Source organism: Suillus fuscotomentosus (genome assembly GCF_016647785.1).
Source record: "Suillus fuscotomentosus strain FC203 chromosome Unknown F5891scaffold_29, whole genome shotgun sequence".
NCBI lineage: Eukaryota > Fungi > Basidiomycota > Agaricomycetes > Boletales > Suillaceae > Suillus > Suillus fuscotomentosus.
The window spans coordinates 22,287-40,201 of NW_024539541.1; the positions used below are offsets into that span (position 1 = coordinate 22,287).

The 17,915-nt window shown below is 47.3% G+C and overlaps 11 protein-coding genes across 11 annotated transcripts; 4 read left to right on the forward strand and 7 right to left on the reverse strand.

Moving 5' to 3' along the window:
- Positions 1 to 3: 3 nt before the first annotated feature.
- F5891DRAFT_333569 (uncharacterized protein) lies at positions 4 to 1,042 on the forward strand. Its single transcript, XM_041371377.1, has 2 exons — positions 4 to 109; positions 171 to 1,042. Exons 1-2 carry the CDS (start codon positions 42 to 44, stop codon positions 700 to 702), a joined length of 600 nt encoding a protein of 199 aa, XP_041225483.1. The 5' UTR covers positions 4 to 41; the 3' UTR covers positions 703 to 1,042.
- On the reverse strand, positions 780 to 1,559 carry F5891DRAFT_953023 (DUF298-domain-containing protein; the record flags this gene model as incomplete). Its single annotated transcript, XM_041375153.1, has 6 exons — positions 780 to 869; positions 926 to 982; positions 1,029 to 1,073; positions 1,123 to 1,197; positions 1,251 to 1,275; positions 1,327 to 1,559. Coding segments are annotated over 6 exons (525 nt in total), but the record flags the coding sequence as incomplete, so codon positions are not given.
- On the reverse strand, positions 1,427 to 2,105 carry F5891DRAFT_333520 (uncharacterized protein). The gene is made up of 2 exons (XM_041371376.1): positions 1,932 to 2,105; positions 1,427 to 1,858 (listed from the first exon to the last, which is right to left on the reverse strand). The coding sequence occupies exons 1-2, from the start codon at positions 2,010 to 2,012 to the stop codon at positions 1,610 to 1,612; spliced, it is 330 nt and encodes a 109-aa protein (XP_041225485.1). The 5' UTR covers positions 2,013 to 2,105; the 3' UTR covers positions 1,427 to 1,609.
- Positions 2,106 to 2,933: 828 nt separating this feature from the next.
- F5891DRAFT_1189000 (FAM96B protein) lies at positions 2,934 to 3,616 on the forward strand (the record flags this gene model as incomplete). Its single annotated transcript, XM_041367081.1, has 3 exons — positions 2,934 to 3,306; positions 3,356 to 3,451; positions 3,504 to 3,616. The coding sequence occupies 3 exons, from the start codon at positions 2,934 to 2,936 to the stop codon at positions 3,614 to 3,616; spliced, it is 582 nt and encodes a 193-aa protein (XP_041225486.1).
- Positions 3,617 to 5,313: 1,697 nt separating this feature from the next.
- F5891DRAFT_333623 (uncharacterized protein) lies at positions 5,314 to 6,348 on the reverse strand. Its single transcript, XM_041371378.1, has 3 exons — positions 6,178 to 6,348; positions 5,852 to 6,040; positions 5,314 to 5,794 (listed from the first exon to the last, which is right to left on the reverse strand). The coding sequence occupies exons 1-3, from the start codon at positions 6,217 to 6,219 to the stop codon at positions 5,429 to 5,431; spliced, it is 597 nt and encodes a 198-aa protein (XP_041225487.1). The 5' UTR covers positions 6,220 to 6,348; the 3' UTR covers positions 5,314 to 5,428.
- A 245-nt stretch (positions 6,349 to 6,593) lies between these two features.
- F5891DRAFT_333801 (uncharacterized protein) lies at positions 6,594 to 7,735 on the reverse strand. The gene is made up of 5 exons (XM_041371382.1): positions 7,579 to 7,735; positions 7,457 to 7,535; positions 7,359 to 7,403; positions 7,093 to 7,302; positions 6,594 to 7,011 (listed from the first exon to the last, which is right to left on the reverse strand). Exons 2-5 carry the CDS (start codon positions 7,481 to 7,483, stop codon positions 6,637 to 6,639), a joined length of 657 nt encoding a protein of 218 aa, XP_041225488.1. The 5' UTR covers positions 7,484 to 7,535; positions 7,579 to 7,735; the 3' UTR covers positions 6,594 to 6,636.
- Positions 7,736 to 7,945: 210 nt separating this feature from the next.
- Positions 7,946 to 9,423, reverse strand: F5891DRAFT_952859 (uncharacterized protein; the record flags this gene model as incomplete). The annotated part of the gene is made up of 6 exons (XM_041375136.1): positions 7,946 to 8,095; positions 8,146 to 8,284; positions 8,337 to 8,481; positions 8,604 to 9,019; positions 9,083 to 9,204; positions 9,256 to 9,423. The coding sequence occupies 6 exons, from the start codon at positions 9,421 to 9,423 to the stop codon at positions 7,946 to 7,948; spliced, it is 1,140 nt and encodes a 379-aa protein (XP_041225489.1).
- A 150-nt stretch (positions 9,424 to 9,573) lies between these two features.
- F5891DRAFT_333659 (uncharacterized protein) lies at positions 9,574 to 11,396 on the reverse strand. The gene is made up of 6 exons (XM_041371380.1): positions 10,816 to 11,396; positions 10,683 to 10,763; positions 10,482 to 10,623; positions 10,319 to 10,429; positions 9,932 to 10,264; positions 9,574 to 9,878 (listed from the first exon to the last, which is right to left on the reverse strand). Exons 1-6 carry the CDS (start codon positions 11,196 to 11,198, stop codon positions 9,732 to 9,734), a joined length of 1,197 nt encoding a protein of 398 aa, XP_041225490.1. The 5' UTR covers positions 11,199 to 11,396; the 3' UTR covers positions 9,574 to 9,731.
- F5891DRAFT_333649 (nuclear transport factor 2) lies at positions 11,286 to 12,004 on the forward strand. Its single transcript, XM_041371379.1, has 5 exons — positions 11,286 to 11,417; positions 11,477 to 11,548; positions 11,605 to 11,709; positions 11,762 to 11,832; positions 11,882 to 12,004. Exons 1-5 carry the CDS (start codon positions 11,331 to 11,333, stop codon positions 11,913 to 11,915), a joined length of 369 nt encoding a protein of 122 aa, XP_041225491.1. The 5' UTR covers positions 11,286 to 11,330; the 3' UTR covers positions 11,916 to 12,004.
- Positions 12,005 to 12,299: 295 nt separating this feature from the next.
- Positions 12,300 to 15,008, reverse strand: F5891DRAFT_1128684 (Dynamin central region-domain-containing protein; the record flags this gene model as incomplete). Its single annotated transcript, XM_041364303.1, has 12 exons — positions 12,300 to 12,318; positions 12,375 to 12,604; positions 12,638 to 12,730; positions 12,785 to 12,994; positions 13,050 to 13,104; positions 13,164 to 13,273; positions 13,327 to 13,476; positions 13,535 to 13,867; positions 13,932 to 14,151; positions 14,204 to 14,636; positions 14,685 to 14,802; positions 14,859 to 15,008. The coding sequence occupies 12 exons, from the start codon at positions 15,006 to 15,008 to the stop codon at positions 12,300 to 12,302; spliced, it is 2,121 nt and encodes a 706-aa protein (XP_041225492.1).
- A 465-nt stretch (positions 15,009 to 15,473) lies between these two features.
- On the forward strand, positions 15,474 to 16,231 carry F5891DRAFT_333762 (uncharacterized protein). Its single transcript, XM_041371381.1, has 3 exons — positions 15,474 to 15,822; positions 15,878 to 16,048; positions 16,105 to 16,231. Exons 1-3 carry the CDS (start codon positions 15,688 to 15,690, stop codon positions 16,162 to 16,164), a joined length of 366 nt encoding a protein of 121 aa, XP_041225493.1. The 5' UTR covers positions 15,474 to 15,687; the 3' UTR covers positions 16,165 to 16,231.
- Positions 16,232 to 17,915: the final 1,684 nt, after the last annotated feature.

The following is a 17,915-nucleotide window of genomic DNA, read 5'->3' on the forward strand; positions in this document are numbered from 1 at the left end:
GGGTCAGAGTGATATCTGTCACGTGCATCGAACGCGCCCAGATGGCACGTCTAGAATATGATATTGGTATTGTGCGGCTGACCATGCATCTCGAAGTTATCGTGTCGAGGTAATTAATCGCCGATTCAGCTTATTGGCAACTCGCCGACTGACACCATGGCTGGCCACAGCACACAACGCCAAAAGCAACTCTCTCGGCTTGCTATCATCATCATTGTTATCCTGTTCGCTGCTGTGCTGGCACGCCAGCTATTCTCGAAAGCAACTCTTCGGGATCAACACCCTCATACGCGCAGTCCTCATACCTTGATCCAGGGACGCTGGAAAGACGTGCGAACGTCACTGGGCTTGCCTCCTCTTCCTGATATCATCAACCAACCGGCTGCTGTTCTTCCCCCGTCAACATCACATCGCACAGGAAAGCTCCCCTCGCGCTTTGATCTCCGTCGGAAGCGTGCTGAAGCAGACCTTCGGAGTCAGAACAGGCTTCACCTCGCTACTGACGTGAGAGATGCACCCCGCGTATCAGTGCAAGCACTAGCCGCGTCATTCCGCCGCATTGCAGCAGCTGAGAAAGAAATAGCAGAGATGCGAGGTAAACATGAGAAGTCGGGACAGAAGGTACGGGTCCAAAGACGTATTGAGGACTGGCAGGACTCAACAAATGCAAAAGACGTATTGACTACTGTCACGAATGACTAAATGATGTTCGCAGTTGACAATCGTACCAACAATCGAGTAGACATCATACAATCGATAATGTATGACAGCAATTACCATTATTTCTCCTTAGCCGGAACAGCCTCCGCGCCATCATCTGTTTTGCTCTTCATCCATGCAACGAAGTCATCGAGTAATGATGGCCAAGCCTACGGGATTTAGTATACGCATGGTTGCGACGTAGTATGAATCTGATGTAACGTACCCCATCAGCCTCGTAATTAGACAAGGAAGGGTCCACAACGCGGCAGAACTCGTGGACCTATCTTGTATGAGTACGTCATATGCCTGGCGATGAAAGGACTGACCATATTCCAAATGTCCTTGTTTGCACCTTTATATGTGCCTTTCACCTGCATATCAAGATTAGCGACATCCAAGGCAGGGGTGATGGCGACGTACAGGCAAGAAGGTGATCAGATCGTTGACTATTGGATATCGTGGAGCAAGGAGTACTGACCACAGCGCCATAGCTGTCTATATTTGTAATGATAAGATACATGCTTCGCCGCGGACGTAAGGCTCCTGACCTCTAAGTCGATGTTTCGTGCTTGTCTAATATGGATTATCGAAAGGATTGCCTTTCGGAGATAGCTAAGAACTCACGGTGGCTTCGCAAGTGTGAAGCAAAACTGATAGAGATCTGCGAAAGCAGCCTTGCGGTCAGAAGCATACTCTCTGTAACGAGTTCGGTTGTAGGGCTCTTTTGTGCTCGCACCGCCACGCTTCTTCGCTTGACTGGAGGCAGAAGCCGAGCGAGTAAGCGCCTCCTTATCACGAATAAGAAGGTCTTCAAGCTCTCGCAAGGCTTGAGCTAGAACTGGTAATGAGGAGATTCTGGCGGACTCATTTATGAAATTGCAAAGCACAAATAAACGATAAAGACAACTCACTCAAGTAAGCCCATTCCATGCGACCATTCTACCCTCGTGAACTTGGCCATTTCGCTACCCTTTAGCTGCCACGCAAGGATAAGGGGCTGTGCACCATCAAGCGGTATGTCAGCCTCCGTACATAATTTTTCCAGTCCCCCTGGTCCAATCACATCGCTATCGTCTTCATCGGCAAATGAGTTAAACAGAACTTGCGCCCGCTGAGGGGTGTACGGTTCGGTGGGGACTTCTTGAGATTCCTTGGGCTGAGAAAATAGAGAAGCAACAATGACGTCAGAGGCGTGCAGAGTATAAACAATGGTTACCAGTTGCACGTACCGCCACCTTGTTTGTCTCATCTACTTCGTCGCTGCGAGCGGGCGTGTTAGAGACACAGCACAACAAAGACGACAGGCGCATGAAGGAATGTCGTGAACGACGTGAAGGTTGAGTCGTGAGATACGATTGATCCGTCGTGGCCGTGAAGATTGAAGTGTAACTAAAGGCAGACTTACTCGTTCAATGGACACCTAATCGAGGTGAGTTTCTGCAAGTGATGGAATGGCGTTATATAAAGTTGGGAAAAGGATGTCTGTTATAGGCTTACATCATCATTACTTCTTTCGTGAAAGTGGCGAACAATTTGGGCGTAAGGAGGCCTTCTATGAGTTCACTACAGCATGCAAGGGCCGGAAGACTCACGCAATCGTCGTATTTGCGCAACCTTTGATAGTTGATTTTGTTGCTCTTGATGATGCTTTCGTTCCAGTGTTTCTTGTTTTCTTTTGAGGTGAAGCCACCTGCAGAAGAGTGAGTGGTAAAGGAGTGCCCGGGCAAACTGGCGCACATCTACATCATCCGCATAGATGCCTTTTCCAACACTGCTCATAGCCTTTATTATCATCGGGACGAAACGTAGTGGGAGGACAGCACGCACGAAGCTCCAGCACTGGCTATGCTTGTCGTGGCGTCTTTACCTCCACATTGGATTTCAATTCGTCGGACTGAAGTCATTAGGATTATGGGAGCCTACCGGTCCGCGTCGAACTTCGCGTTGAACGAGTTGCAGGAGCCCCTTGAGTGTCCGCATCCGCACGTTTTCGCTGATATTTGGCTGTGTCAAGGACGAATAAGTTTGAGAGTGAACAAGACTTGCTTTAGGTGGCATATCTCAGTAAGAAAGCCAGATTGGAGAGACAACGGAAGAGAGCAAGTGTTTAAAGGGTAAAGGCAAAGGGAATTAGTATTGGCGCGTTCTGGGCGCGTCACACTTCGTCACGACGACACGTGACAATGTGAATGAATGCTGGGATATCAAGATCCTTCATAAATCATCTTACCATGAACGGAGAAATCTTCAACGCCAATCCAACTGTCTATGCTTCCAAACGCTCTGCCAGAAAATCGAAGTTCGAGGCAGGGCAGTCACTATGGATTGACGAACAGTACCAGCCCGAGCTCAGCAGCGAGTCCGAAGTGGAGCCTATTGACGAGGATGAGATATTTGGTGGGTTTCAAGCCTTCTTAACTCCTAAACTCATTCAAATCACACACATTGTTACAGACTTGATCCGCTTTATTGCAGATCCTGAGCATCCTAATTCCCTTGAAGAACTCAGGGTAGTATCTGCAGAGCAGATCAAAATCGGCGACAATCACATCATGGTCGAATTTACTCCCACCGTACCTCACTGTGGGATGTCGACGTTGATTGGTGGGTGCTTTTACAACGTTTTAAGAATATATCTTAACCAATTGCTCAGGGCTGTCCATCCGTGTGCGACTGATGCGAAGCTTGCCTCAGCGTTTCAAAGTGGATATTCGAGTGAAACCAGGATCACATCAGAGTGAACTTGCAGGTCAGCAGCCGATCTTTTGTCCCTTCTATACCCTTTTGACAACATGCCTTAGTTAATAAACAGTTGAATGATAAGGAGCGTGTTGCCGCTGCTTTGGAGAACGCTGCCCTATTGGAGACACTAGAAAAGTGTCTAGAGCCTGTTGGAGGACCTAACAGCCTGTAGCAAGTATGAATTCCCTCGAGTGATGACATGACAAGATGTATCCATAGCCTTATCTTACAGGATTGTAGCGCCTTTGTTCTACTTCAGTGCAATTATTCTCAGAATATCAATTCTCTTGCTCCTTGTAAGTGATTTGTGATCGTGTCAGTACATTATATTCCTGTATGAGACTAATCGCGATTCACCATGACTAACCCACATCGCACTTTCCCCATCAGGTTTCCTTTGGGCTCTCTCATCATGTTCAGAAATAGGGGTCGAATATCACAAAGCTTTTTGTCGACAGACGGTCTGATAATCATCACCGCTCATGTTATCTCGTGGTCCGTCACAAATTTATCGCAACAAATACCCACGACGACAACTAGATTGCGCACCACGAAAGACACGGAGAGCTTTTGGAGACCGACATGGCCAGCTGTAGTTGTCACCTGCCTGCGGATCCGAAGTGATGCCGATAAGAATTGGCAATGGTGCCATGCTGCGGACTGGACAAACAGCCCCCAAAATGGACCCGCATGAAACAACCACGCTAACGAAAGGGAGAGATGTTATTCACCGCTGTCTTCGCGTAAATTCAACACGCTAGAGCAAGAGCGGTGCAAAAGAATCAGTACCAGGTCCGAATCGCAGTCAGCCATAAATTTATCTGCCACTGACAAGACCCGTACAGGACGATGATTGGCTTGCTCATGATGCGACTTACCCACATTCAAGTTTATGGCGTAGAGAGTTATGCCACGCCGACGCCGAACTGGATCCGTCTTTGCGGGTCAACCTTCGCACGGCCAAAGCGACAACCACGGGTTGCTGCACGGCGAGGACGTTTCTCCAGAGATGTAATGTGCCTTGCGAAAAAAAACATACCCGGGAAACCCTTTACGATGTAGGTCGGTCAGGGTTAACCTGACCGAGTTCATCCCGTCACAGGACGCCTTTGTCTGAGCAGGCATAAACTGTCGAAAGCCTTGGCCAGGCCACCAAACATCTTCCCACCAGAATCTCCGTCACTGCAACGAGTGATGGCGAGCAGAATTAGGTAATGCTCGAGGACTCCTGCCGTCCAGATATATTTGATCACAAGAATCCCGAGAGCGCCGCCAGGGGGTTCCGACAACTCGACTTCGACACGGACATGATCAACAGAGGTAGCCGAGCATTCTCATGAGTCACATTAACGCTTCAAATTTCAGCCAGTGGCAGGCTGCCTTCAGGCTGATATGCCTTCGCAAGCGAACACGTAACGCGCTGGATCAGCCTTTCCTTGAAAGGACAACATGTGGATTGATGGGCTGAGCATCGTCCTTAGTCACAGCCATGTACTCCATGCGTCTACAAAAGTACATTCGACTACGTTCAACGGGGTGGCTAATTTTGATCAAAACTAGTACAAGGCAAGTGCCGCATCAATGTTATTGTGCGTAAGGCCATGTGATTATCTTACCGCCACCAGAACGTCTTCTAGTACCGGCGGCAAACCATTATGGATAGTTGCCTTTCCCAAGCCATCTCGGTATGATTATGATACCCAAATACTTTATACATCAAAAATTGAATTGATTATAATGTTGTATGCGTACTAACGGTCTGTCAGTGCGAAGAGAGGATCATATGGATACAGTGGTATTTGCAGTAAGGTATAAAATTTTGGCTACATTTGTCCTGAGTGAATGGAAGCATGCTACATTGGGGATATAAAAGAGTGGTAACCTAAAGACCAATCCATTAACAGTCAGCGTGTAAGAAGTGTGTAGGGTTCGAATGAAGTCAGAAAGCGAAAAGAGCGACGAAATAATCAACACAACCCAACTCTCAATCCTCAAGAAGAAAATCCCAATTAAAATTCCTCTCCGGTAATTTCTTAGAAGTCGAACAAAAAATGCGTTTCAACGTTTCTTTGGGCTGGCTTTCTGGAGCGTTTGTGTGAACATCCCACATCCTGAACGTCACCAGGCCGCAGGTATCGACCCATACTTCGTCACAATCCCAATTGTCATCCATTGACATTGCTTCATTCACGCGGACATTTGCAATCATGCGGTTGACAAAACCAGCTGAGAAAGATGGCGTGCCCGAGCAACGAATGTGACCTCGAAAATCCGAGGGCAACCAAACGGTCACGTTGGAAGCGGTGGTTCGGATATCAAGGAAAAACTTGCAACGAGGTATGGCACGGCACTGTGATTGTGATAAGATGTTGAGACATGATGCAGCAAGCGAAGAGGTGACACTTACAACTTTGAGCTTGATCGGTGACGTCTCGGTACTGATAAACATGGCCAAACGATGATCTACTGGCTGATTACGCGCACGATAGTGTGGTAGCGCCAGAGAGATATCGATGGGCTTTGATGTCTTGAGCATAAAATCATAGTCGCTTAGAGCGTTGTAGTGAATCTTGTGGGTGCCAGATGGCTGTACCCTCTGTGTAATAAATCAGCTACTTGCACGTGAATCAAGCGGGAATTGTGATGTACCAATAAACGAGTCTTTTCGAGTGATAATGAACTCTAAGGCAGACCTCAGCTCGATTTCACACTATTTAGAGGGATGAGACTGACCTCCGAGTCGGATCCCATTGAACAATTCGAATAAATTGACATGACGCGCGAACTAGATCAGTAAGGAACGAAAAAACCAAATGCAAGGGGGGGACAAGGATACGAAGTAGTTGGGGAAAGTGTCCCAAGGCTCTGCATATTTAAGGGTTTGGGAAGGCGGTCACCTATACGTCACCGAGACGGAGTCGTGAACCCAGGAATCGTTTCCCTTATGCCTTATTTGGGTAGTGTTGTATTCGTAAACAAAAAGCGCGCTTGAAATCTTGATTCTTAGCTTGGCCACCCGAAGGCGAGAATAATTCTGCCTACTTCGGTTCGACAATGTAGTCCGCGTGCCTCGCCCTTCGGGAACACGTGGCCCATCACTCGCTAGATCTACCATGATGTTTCATGTTGGGCATATCGGACACAGCGCTAAACATTCGCTAGTGCAAGTACTACCAATAGCATCTTCGACATCTACCTGCAGCGCCCAAAGCTCAGTCCAGAGCCCACCCGCCGTTCCAAAATCTTTCGCATGCCACGATCCATCCGAGTCCAAACCCTATCATTGACATCACACTCCGTTCTCACCATTAACTCGATCTTTCCCTCGGCATGAATGAAAATTTCATCATCATTTTCAAGCGCACAGGAGCCAAGCCTGATAAATCCCCGGCGCATTCGCTCGTTGAAGGCACGACCACAACGAATCTGCCTCCGACGACGTAGGCCCTCGTAGTCGTTGATAGAGACAATGCCCCGGAAAGTGGGGGGTAATGTGATTTTCACACCGGCTGAGCATGCGAAGATATGGAGGCGAAAAAAGTGGTTCTCCGCGCCATGTGTACGAAACTAAAGAAGCCAAAATTACTAAATACACTCGTTTCATCATTGGTCGGTCACACAAGTGACCACCTGGTGGGAGGCACTTACAACTTCGGCCTTGATGGATCCAAAACGACTAGAAAGATATGCTACCGATTTGGCCAACGGAGCAGTATCAGATGGGAATGGTGAGAGCAAGATCAGCCTCGCCCGGATATGTTGATTGGTTGCTGACGTTTGGAACACAAATGGATCACCAAACACGGCGTCTTGCTTGCGGGGGAGAAACTGCTCGGTGACAAACGCAGTGTTCTCTTCCTGAATCACAAGTCAGGTCATGCAATTGCGACACCTGGCATGTCATTCTAACTTACCTCTCTTGTGGTTGATGCCGACAGAGCGCTTAAATTACTAAGAAGCTGTATAATATTCCGTTAGTTCCAGATTTCCTACCTGATGTGAAATCGCTTACCGACAGCTGTGGGGTCAACTTGCTCATGTTCCGAATAGTATTGTAGTACCGTACGGGTCCATCAGGTTTATATACAGTACTTTGCCACTCAGACTAATCTCACTGTTAGACAAAGCACTTACATTGTGAAGTACTGTGGACCAATCGCCACTGGGACAAAGGCTACTGTGGCACTGGCGCTTAGCGGGGCTCTGCAACAACACAAACGAGAAACTTTAGACACGTGTTGGGAAAGTGCTCCATGAGGGTGGTCCACGGAGGGACCTTGTTTTGGACTACACACACCACCCACGAAACTGAGTGAACCACTTGAACGGGGCTAGGTTGTGTACTCAAATCCGAGGGGTCAAAAAAAAGGAAATCGACCCACACAGCTTCTGGACTAGCCGGCGGGAACGCAAGGGTGTCTTCACATCATGCTCTCGCTGCCGAACAGCATGACAGAATACAACGTACAATACATATCTGTAGTAGATAGGGATAATTGGCTTACGAAAGTGGTTGATCCTCTTCTTCAGAATCTGCGACTACGTCACCATCTTGAGAATGTTGCCACATGCCTGTCGGACTAGATTCTTTTCTAGCCTTGCTATTCCGCGCTTCGGCAATTAGCCGTACAAACTCTCCTTGATTATTCAACTACGACTTGCGATAAGCATTCTCAGCAATGGAAAGAACGGAAGACCTACTACGTGAGTTGTCGTATTATCCACAAGATGTCTTCGCTTTCTGCTATCTTCCCAATTCTTTAATTCGATGCGTAATTCTTTCGTGTTCTTCCTGTTAGATACGGACTTATCCAAATTGGCATTGAAAATCATGACCCAGCTAGGATCCGTTGAGAACTGCGGAATTAATTTGGAGCCGAGAAGTAACATACCGCTGATGTCGAGCAACCCACGTTTTCCTGTCACCGAGGATGGGTAAACTATGAGCGTGCAACAAATCTTTGACTTGTTTGTCCTTCAATAGATCGTACGAGGCCTTAGGTATGCGCTCCGTTGCACTGTTCGCATCAATCCTGCCTCCACGTTCCTGTCAGTTCGTTATGATCAGAAATACACTGACGCTTACCCGTTGTCCCTGTTCTTTCCCTTTTTCAAAAATAACTTTGTCCATTCATCTTTGGCGCCTGATATCGCAGCACCGGATGTATTAAATGATTTTTTCTGGCATCCCGAGTCTAAATGAGTATTGATATCCCCCATGACAATAGACACGTTGCAGATAGGACAGTTTATCATCTGACCCCCTGTGTACGAATTAAGCATTGCTGTGCCATAATATAATAGGGTGCCCAAACCTTGCACCATCTCTTCCTCTTGGGGATCCGATGAAGGCTCCATGTCTTGCCTTCTCGAACGCTTGGACTTACTTGGCACCGGGGATGAGGGAAACTGGCTTGAATTAGAAGGACCCGGAACCATGACGACATCCGAATCGGAAGACACTGAACTGGCACTTCGCTTGCGCTTCTTACCGTTGATCAACGGGGTTTGGGACCGACGAGGTGTTCGCTCTGCTTGCCTCTTTCTGGTGCGGTCTTGTTCTTCACGAGAGAGCCTAAGGATAGTTGATCTGTACTTGTTCAAACTGCGTCTGCGCAAGGGAGGATGTGGCACTCACCGTGCAGTTTTCCATGCACTCACTGCTGCCTCAAGAACTGGATTTGTCCTAAATTGTCCTTCACTCGTCGACTTCCTGCAGCTTGGGCACTCCGATTCTTTGGCAATGTGTTCTCGAATACACTACCAGTAACACTCAGATGACAGTATATGAGAAAGGGGTAAAACACCCACAAGTGAGCAGAAGCAGTGCCCACAGGCAAGCGTTATGGGTGCATCGTACAATTCGCCGCAAATTGTGCATCGCAGACTCGCATCCAGTTGTCGTAAGTCTGTCATAGGGAAATCGCTCGGATCCGGGATATTTGTGGAAAGGAGAGCTTGAACGTTATTCGTGAGCATGAAGATCGGTTGGACGAGAGAGTTTGAACTTTGTCGCAGGAAAAATATCTCAAGAATAGAAGGATGCTAAAATTTAAAGAACTCGTCCAAATGTTCCAAAGAGAAAGAGGCAAAAAGGTTTTGGCAACTACAAGCGCGTTGCGGTCGCGTAATCCCACATGTGACCTGTGTGACTTTTCGCGTTTTGACGTCACGTACTTACTGCACCGACAATAACTACGAAATACGAATGTCTGATACACTATTCTACATGCAAGTTGGGTGGGTATATAGAAGTACAATTTAAATCCGCGAATGATTCCAGTGAGTCAGAAAATGCCTTCAAAATCGTACATCTCTTTTCCATCGTCGGGTGAAGCAACATTCCGAAGGAGTGGGTCAAGAGACGTTAACTCATCCTTGATTCCGTTTCGAGCGACTTCGTCTAACTCCTTCAATAATGCTGACGTGATTTTCTGTGGTGTTTTTGTTCAACATCCGTATTTCCATGTCATCCTGAATTTATTACCTTGAATTTCGTGTCCACTTTTAGGAGCATATCTCCCATCCCAGGCGTCCAGCTAGGCGGTGGGCTTCCAAGGGCACCACCGTAACCACCGTGTACGTTTGCAATACCCCACAGACTAGAGTCACCGTCATCCATTTGTTTCACATTGGAGTCGGCGCCAGAGAATAGATACGAAACACCAGGATGTGGTGCGAGAAGCCCGAGAGGTCCCATCATGTGTTGCCCAGAGTTTGGAAATGGTGAGGGGCCCAGTATTCGCGATATTTTATTGTATACTTCCGAAATGACATCCAGGAGGGAGAGAAGGGTCTGGTGATAGTCTAAAGGAAATGGCTGTGAACGTTTCAGCTCATGATCGAAACACTATCAAACCCGTAGGGAACGCACTATATGAGGTGAAACAAGGTATGATGTTTCCGATCCGTCCGCATATGGTACTGTATATTCAGCGAAACCGCCACCGGCTTGCCGTTTCGCTACTTTGGACCGGAACAACCGCTGGACCCACAGTAAGTGGCGAACGACCCATCGTTATCAGATAAAAGCTTACGATTTTTGGCTGACGGTCGGGCTCCTCCCTTGCCTGGTCATATTCGTTCATGGTATTCATTAGCCCGCGAAGAAAGTCTTGAACTTGAGGTATATCTAACAAATTTGAGAGCGACATTGCAAGGATAGCAAATCGATATGTCCTGTTTGATGATACCTCAGCAAAGTCGCTATAAGTAATGGATCCCGGGGCTCGCCGCACCGTTTGCGCATAACTAAGTTATTGAATGCTTTATCGAGTTCAGTCCTGGACATCATGATTGTATGGAACCAATGACTTCTCCTGTGGGTATCCATGAGCTCTAGGAAGAAATACAAGGGCAGACCGAACACACCCTTCATGAACATTTCGCATGTAAGTTAACGTGATAATCCGTTTCTGCACCAAATCTCGAAGATATTCGACAGAGGTTCCCTGCGCGATGACCGGTGTGCCGGTGCCAACCAATGTAGCACTAGATGAAAGCGTGTCAGAGTGAACAGACTGGCCATCCCATTCCCTGCCGGATGTAGAAATCGCAGTCGGTGTTGAAACTGTATAAGCGACGCTGGTAGCCGATGATATGCTGCCCACCGTTGCTGCGTTGCCAGCGCCGTTCGTGGTCTTAAACGACGACAACAAGTTCTGCGCCGAGCTCTTCCTGCGCATGGTGGGACGAGATATTTCTGTCATTGGCGGACTGCTTGGCGGAAGCGCAGCCTGGAAAACAGCCGTCATCTCGTGAGTGTTGTAGCCGAAACGTTGATAACCCAATTTGGGTTATCGATTGCAACTTATACTTGGCAAGTTGCTTACTTTGCCCTACTACCACCATCTCTGCAATCGTTTGTGTCCTAGCTCTCGAACACCATGGATATTACTGCTATAGCAAAGAATTTTACCGAGTTCTACTACTCACAATTTGCACTAGGCCGGCTGAACCTGGCTCCTTTGTATGTAAGCACTTCGTGTATTTGCAACTTTTTGGTATTCAAACACTTTTTAACAACTTCTAGCGGCCGCACTCCATGTTGACATGGGAGGGCAAACAGTTCCAGGGTGGAGCTAACATCGTACAGCATCTGAACGTAAGTCTGATTGTATTGTAACACATATCGCTCACTGTTTTTTTCGTATGGTTCAGGAACTGCCTTTTGAAAAGGTTGCCCACAAGATCAGCACATTTGACGCACAGCCGTCATCCCTCGACATGAGTACTCTCTTGATTAGCGTGACAGGGCTACTAAGGGTTCGTCTTTTTGTTGATCAATCGCGTGATCTGGCCACTGAAGACGATGTAGGTGGACGGAGACCAAGAGTTGCAATTCTCCCAGGTATTTGTGCTGGCAAAGGAGGGCGAATCATTCTACGTGTATGTTCATCAACCTGGTGCTGAGGCCTCGCTTAGAAATCATTTGCAGGCTGAATGACATGTTCCGACTCAACCTCGGCTGAAGTGCTGAAGCACAGCATATTATAAATCTGGTAGATGAGACGAAGATCCCCGGAAGTGTAATGGAGGACGGAAGCTTCTAACGTTTGTACCTCGTAGCTTATTCCATCGAAAGTAGATCAGACTGTTAGTTTTGGAAAGATCGTCGTATCGAACAACTCCAGGGAGGATCAGCAGGACAAGCGCGCTAAACCCATCACTTTTACATAACGTTCAACTGGTGCTCACTGGCAATAGATGCCAAAAACTGTGACAATAGGAAGTATAAAGTCTAACACCTGGTAGAACATATCGTGTAGAGGGTATTACATAATAGTAGTAGTCAGTCCATAAGCACAGCTGAGGTCATGCAAAGAACCTGCAAGAAACCTCCATATTTCACGTGTCTAAACACCAGCAACGATCCTACATGGCAATTGATCAGTACAGTATCAAGTCTGATGTAAGAAGATTCCACGTACTCTTCAGCCTTGTTCAATGCCGTAACCATACTAACAACCTCTTTCCGGCGATTGACGACGAAGTCACTCTCCTTCATCAAGTCATCGAGCACTTCAGGTTTATACAACTCTTGGAGAAGCTCGCGTTGCAAGTTCTCTTTCGAGTGATTGACAAGCGTTAGCACGATAGCCTTTGGAACCATGTCGATCATTTCGCGTTTGACAATGTTGAAATATGAATGGATCAGTAGCTCTGAATAGGGAGGTCAAATTAATTGTGCGACGGAAGAAACGCGTAAAGGGGACACACTGATAACTTCAGTCTCCATTGTTTCCCTCTCGCTGAGAGCGGACAGGGGTCTAATCACTGCTGGAGGCTAAGAAATGCGAAATTGAGATGCGATATATTCAGGTATATGAGAAAGACGTACCGCCTCCATGATGGGGCCAGCCTTTTTAGGTTGCCCCTTCTTGGCAGACGAGAAGAATGAGCCAAAGAAACTCGGCTCCTCCTTCTTGATATCAACATCCAAGTCACGGTTATTGTTGATTTGACCCGGGGGAAGCTTTCCTGACTTGGCGTCTGGAACTGGTGTCGGAGGCTTGTTGGCGTTCAGTCTATCTTGCACTATTGACATAGCCTGTGGAGGATGCATGAGCTCATGAAAGATCATCAAAGTCATATTATGTACTTGCCCTGTGTCCGTTAAGGAAGTCGGGGTGAGTCGTGTTGACATAACATGCTTGCATCCTAGTCACCAAGTGCATAAGAATGTAGAAAAAAGATGAAATCTGCCGTTATGGACGCACGAAACCATGTCGGTTACAAGCTTCGTAGTGGGATTCATCGCAGTCTTGAAAAAATTGATTACAACGGAGTTGAAGCGCTCCCGGAGCGCAGGGAAACGTCTGAAGGCTTGCTGTATGGTGCTGTTAACGCTTTATTACGTTCGTCAGTCGCATGAATACGTACGATTTTCTGTAGCAGTTGTCCGAGAATGCGAATAAGTTCGTCATATACAAGCTGACAGCATTTAACACTCGGCTCTTCCAGTCGTTTGATCTGTTGCTTGACAATGATTTCAAAGGCTTGCGTGCCAACAAAGAGTGATGGTGTTTGACCCTGCATTGTGGAAAAGTTTTAGTTTAACAGTTTTCGGTTACGCGGGTAACAAACCCACCGAAGAATTGTACAAGATAGTTCGGATATCCCCATCTTTGACCTGATCAAAGGGGTCGATACTCTTCACACCAGTATTGAACAACTCGTGGAAGACGAAGCTGATTCGTGCACCACCACTTAATTCATTCAGTGAGAGGTCGTTGGTGTTACCGTCGATGACCGTTCGGAATTCATTTGTGAACTCCGTAATGACCGAAAGGACTATGTTGCCGGAGGATGCATCACCCAAGGGACCGCCCAGAGTTGCCAGCTCGGCACTATATTTCTGAAGCTGCTGGCTTATACGGGCTTTGATGTCGGGCAAAGTGGCACGGATGTGTTGCATGAGAATCTAAGATGGGAGGAAGATGTTAGTGATAAATCTGCAGTGGGTGGAGAGCAATTGAGGCACACACCATGTTGAGCTTACGGGCAAGGAAAGGAGTCCCGCAATACTGGGCTTTCCCTTTATATGAAGGGTGCAACTCAAAGAAGCTGCGCTCCGCGTCTAATGCAGCGCCAATTGTCTTGGATGTGTCGATGTCGCGTTGCCCTCGGTTTACCACTGGCACGTATCCCAAACGTAACGGAATGACGCGCCCTGCAAGGATGTCCACAACGTCCGTTCCTTGGTCCCTTTTGGCGCGTTAGTTTCAAAAAATACACCGCTGTAAAAGCATGGACCTACATAAGGTCGACCTTGGTCAAAACACCGATCGTTCTCGTTCCTTCTGGGTCAACCTCCCGAGCTAGCTTCAAACCATCGGAGTTCGCCAAGTCTGTATTGGCAGCGGTGACAGCCAAGACGATACATGCTGGCCGCGAGATATACTTGACCAGCATGTCCTTGATTTGCTTTTCAATGTCTTTCGGTTGGTCCCCGACAGGGACTTTGGTTAGACCGGGCAAGTCGACGAGAGTAAGAGTAAGGACGTTGGGAGAGAATATGCGTAGGTTGATGGGTTGTGGTGAGATGCCTGCATTGCGACCAGTCTTAGCTTCTGTATCTCGAACGATTTCGGCACGAATTTTGTTAAAGTCATAGAACTTTTCGCCAGGAAGGTGCAAGAATTCACCCCACTCCGATTCGTTCGCCTGCTTATCACTGCCATTTAGTTGTGCTGTAACACAAGTCAGCTAGGTAAATAGAGCCAAGGAAGGAGGCCTACGATTTGGTGTCCCATTCGCTTGAGGCGCAGTTGCGGGACGATTAATGAGTTGAAGGACTAGTGGTCGCCGTGTCACGATACCAGTACCACGAGGAAGAAAATCTCTTCCAACGATGTTCTAATGCATTAGTGTAAGGAGTGCACTTCATACACATCGAATGTCGCTGTACGAACCTCAAGCACACTACTCTTACCACTACTTTGACTTCCAAGCACGCAAATCTGTGGTAGGTCTATTTGGGATGCTGAGGTACCGACGGCGGAGAATACGTCTTGCAGTTTGTTAATGACAGACACGATTTCTGAACCGAGACCTGTGGACATGATGGGCAGACTAGATGATGGACAAGGGCAAAGAATTACAGAAATGAACGAGGCTAGACCGTGACTTGAGCTGCGAAACACGCAGTAGCCTTGAGCTTGAAAACACAGCCACAACTCCAAACCAGAACAAATTTCCTTCTTCTCGTCTTCCCGGCGACCACTTACAAGTTTGGTTTGTAGTCATTGAACTCTGCTGCCAGTGTTTCAGGTAAACATTGTTCTTGAATGCTAATGGTCACAGGTCTCCTACTCGACTATTGTTTCTCGCCTTCTTACTCATTTTCTTACCATGATTATACCTGCGCAGGTGACTCTATTCCATACGGGCCCGGCCGCTTGCAAGCCAGTAGCAACTAGATGACTGGCTAGCTGAGGCTGCCGAGCCAAATTTTGTCTAGCATGTCACGACCTTGCTTGATGCGCGTGTCCCATTGTCAGATGTTTCACGACAACAGAATCATCATGATAACTTAGGGACATACATATCTGGCACAAGGATTCGTATAGTAATGCTTGTCACAGAGTCAGGGCCGCCTTAAACAATTGGCAAACATTCGTGCCCCTTTCAAGCTTCTTGGCAACAACGTTGCAGCCTCATGGTCACGTTAAGTTCATACTTGGAAATTCGAATGAATACTTCGACAACCTTGTGGCGACCTTCGTCTTGACTTCCACTATCATGATACAGTGTGATCAATGCGATCGTTCATTTCGTTCCACTCAGGCATTGTTTGCCCACTGTCGCGACAGAGTTGACCACCCCTTCTGCGAGGATTGCGACAGACTATTCTATACTTTTACTGGACTGGATCAGGTGCGGGGAGCGCTTGTTGCCATTTTTCACCCAACTCACGCTCCTTTTATGTCAGCACATGCAAAACGCTGCGGTACATCACAGCGACTGTGAATCATACGAGTATGCGTCTGAGAGTGATGATGACGATGACGAAGAACCGCCCCGCGTTGTCATTCATGAAGCCGCCTGGGTTGCATCAAGGCCGGAGGAGAAGGTGGGATGCAATAGGTGGTTTGTTGACTTGGCAAGCCTTTATCACATCTGTGGCTCCCACGTAACCAGGCTAATTAGACGCGACAGCTGGGCCTGATGGCGGGTCTAATTCGACGGGTGTTTTGCTGCACGCACCCAAATGAATAATTATTTAATAAAGGTTGACCTTTGGAGCAGTATAAGGTGCTGGGTATAGGGTAGGTACCTGGCCTCGGCTCCCAAGGAGGACGTTTCAAGATTGGCTTTTTCGCCCTTTCGCTCTTCGCCCCGTATTCGCGCCTTAATTAGTATTAATGGTAAAAAAAATTGCACAATTGTACTGTGAACCGTTCTCTGTGGTCCGGTTCGGTTTTTTTCCGGTCCGAACTCGAACCGAACCCAAAATTTTCATTGGTAAGCACGAAAAAAACATTGAAATACTAGTTTACACATTGAGTAGCTACTCCAATGACATGGCTGCATATCCCTGTAGCTGCTGAAGATGCTGATGTGGTGGATTCAAGTGATGCAATAATGCTACAGTCTACAAGCAGGCAAATACATTGCATCATGATGCAATATATATTAATAGGTTATACATAATGCATCATCACTGTCAGCCCTTTAGAATTGTGATGCACCAAGATGCCAGTGCATTGTTTCCTTCCTCCTGCTGCTGCCTTTGCTGTCCCCTTTGCACGTGTGTACCTTCTTTGATGCGGCGTCACTGTCCATTTATAGTAACCAGTGCTTGGCCTCCCGCACACTAATATGATGCACCATGATGCATTGTTTCCTTCCTCCTGCCATTGCCTGTGCCGTCCCCTTTGCATGCGTGCACCTTCTTTGATGCGGCATCCTGCCTCCCACACACTAATATGATGCACCATGATGCATTGTTTCACTGTTGCCTGTGCCATCCTCTTTGCATGCGCATACCTTCTTTGATGCGCCATCCCTGTCCACTTATAGCAACCAGTGCTGGCCTCCCACATACCAATATCTACCTGCATTCCTCTTAATACGCAGCCTCAGTGCAAACACACAGCAAAACCCATTCTCTCATGTGTGTGGTTGTTCTACCGGCCTATATTTGTTGTCAAACTTCTTAGTAGTACTAGTAATATGATGCTGTAGTACTATACCCGTATCTATTGTTGAAGTCCTACATGTACAGGAACACCCACTAAGTATGTAGCATCATGCATGGACCCAATGATGCATCACAACATCTGACCATACTTCTTAATTTTACGAAGTCTGTAGCACCCATTCAGTGATGCATCATGTACTGCCTAAAATTTTACTAAGTATACTTGCAATGCACTACAACGAACAGGACAAAAGACAAGTTGTTATTTAAGGTCACAACCATGGTACAAGATATTATCAAGATTGTAAGGACAACTATCAACTAAGACTATATGGCAGTAACATTATGTGAGTTGTGGTGCGAGAGGATATGGCGATCTGGCCACACAAGGACTAGGCCTTTGCCTGCTTTTTCCTGTGATGCCGTCAGCTTATGCAGAACCCAGAGATGAGTAGGGTGACATACTTGGGAGCACCTGCACTAGCAGGTTTGCTCTGTGCAGGTCATTTCAATGAAGACTACACCTCTGCAGACAAGCCAATATCAGTTCCAATTGCATCTGCCAGCTCATTGTGCCTGGATTTGATTGGGACATGCTTGGATGTATGTCCCCCAGTCTTCATAGAGTCACTCGTCAAACTGGCGCTGCCTGAAGCTGGGATACCTGATGGATACAACTTAGCTGACATAGGTTTGCCAGACGACTGGGAGACAGTGCGATTACCAATAGACTTAACATGGCCTTTGGGCTTGGTGGCAGCCTTTGGCTTGAGGACAGCCTTGCAGGTAGTTGACTTTGTAGCAACAGGTTCCACACTGGGCTTGG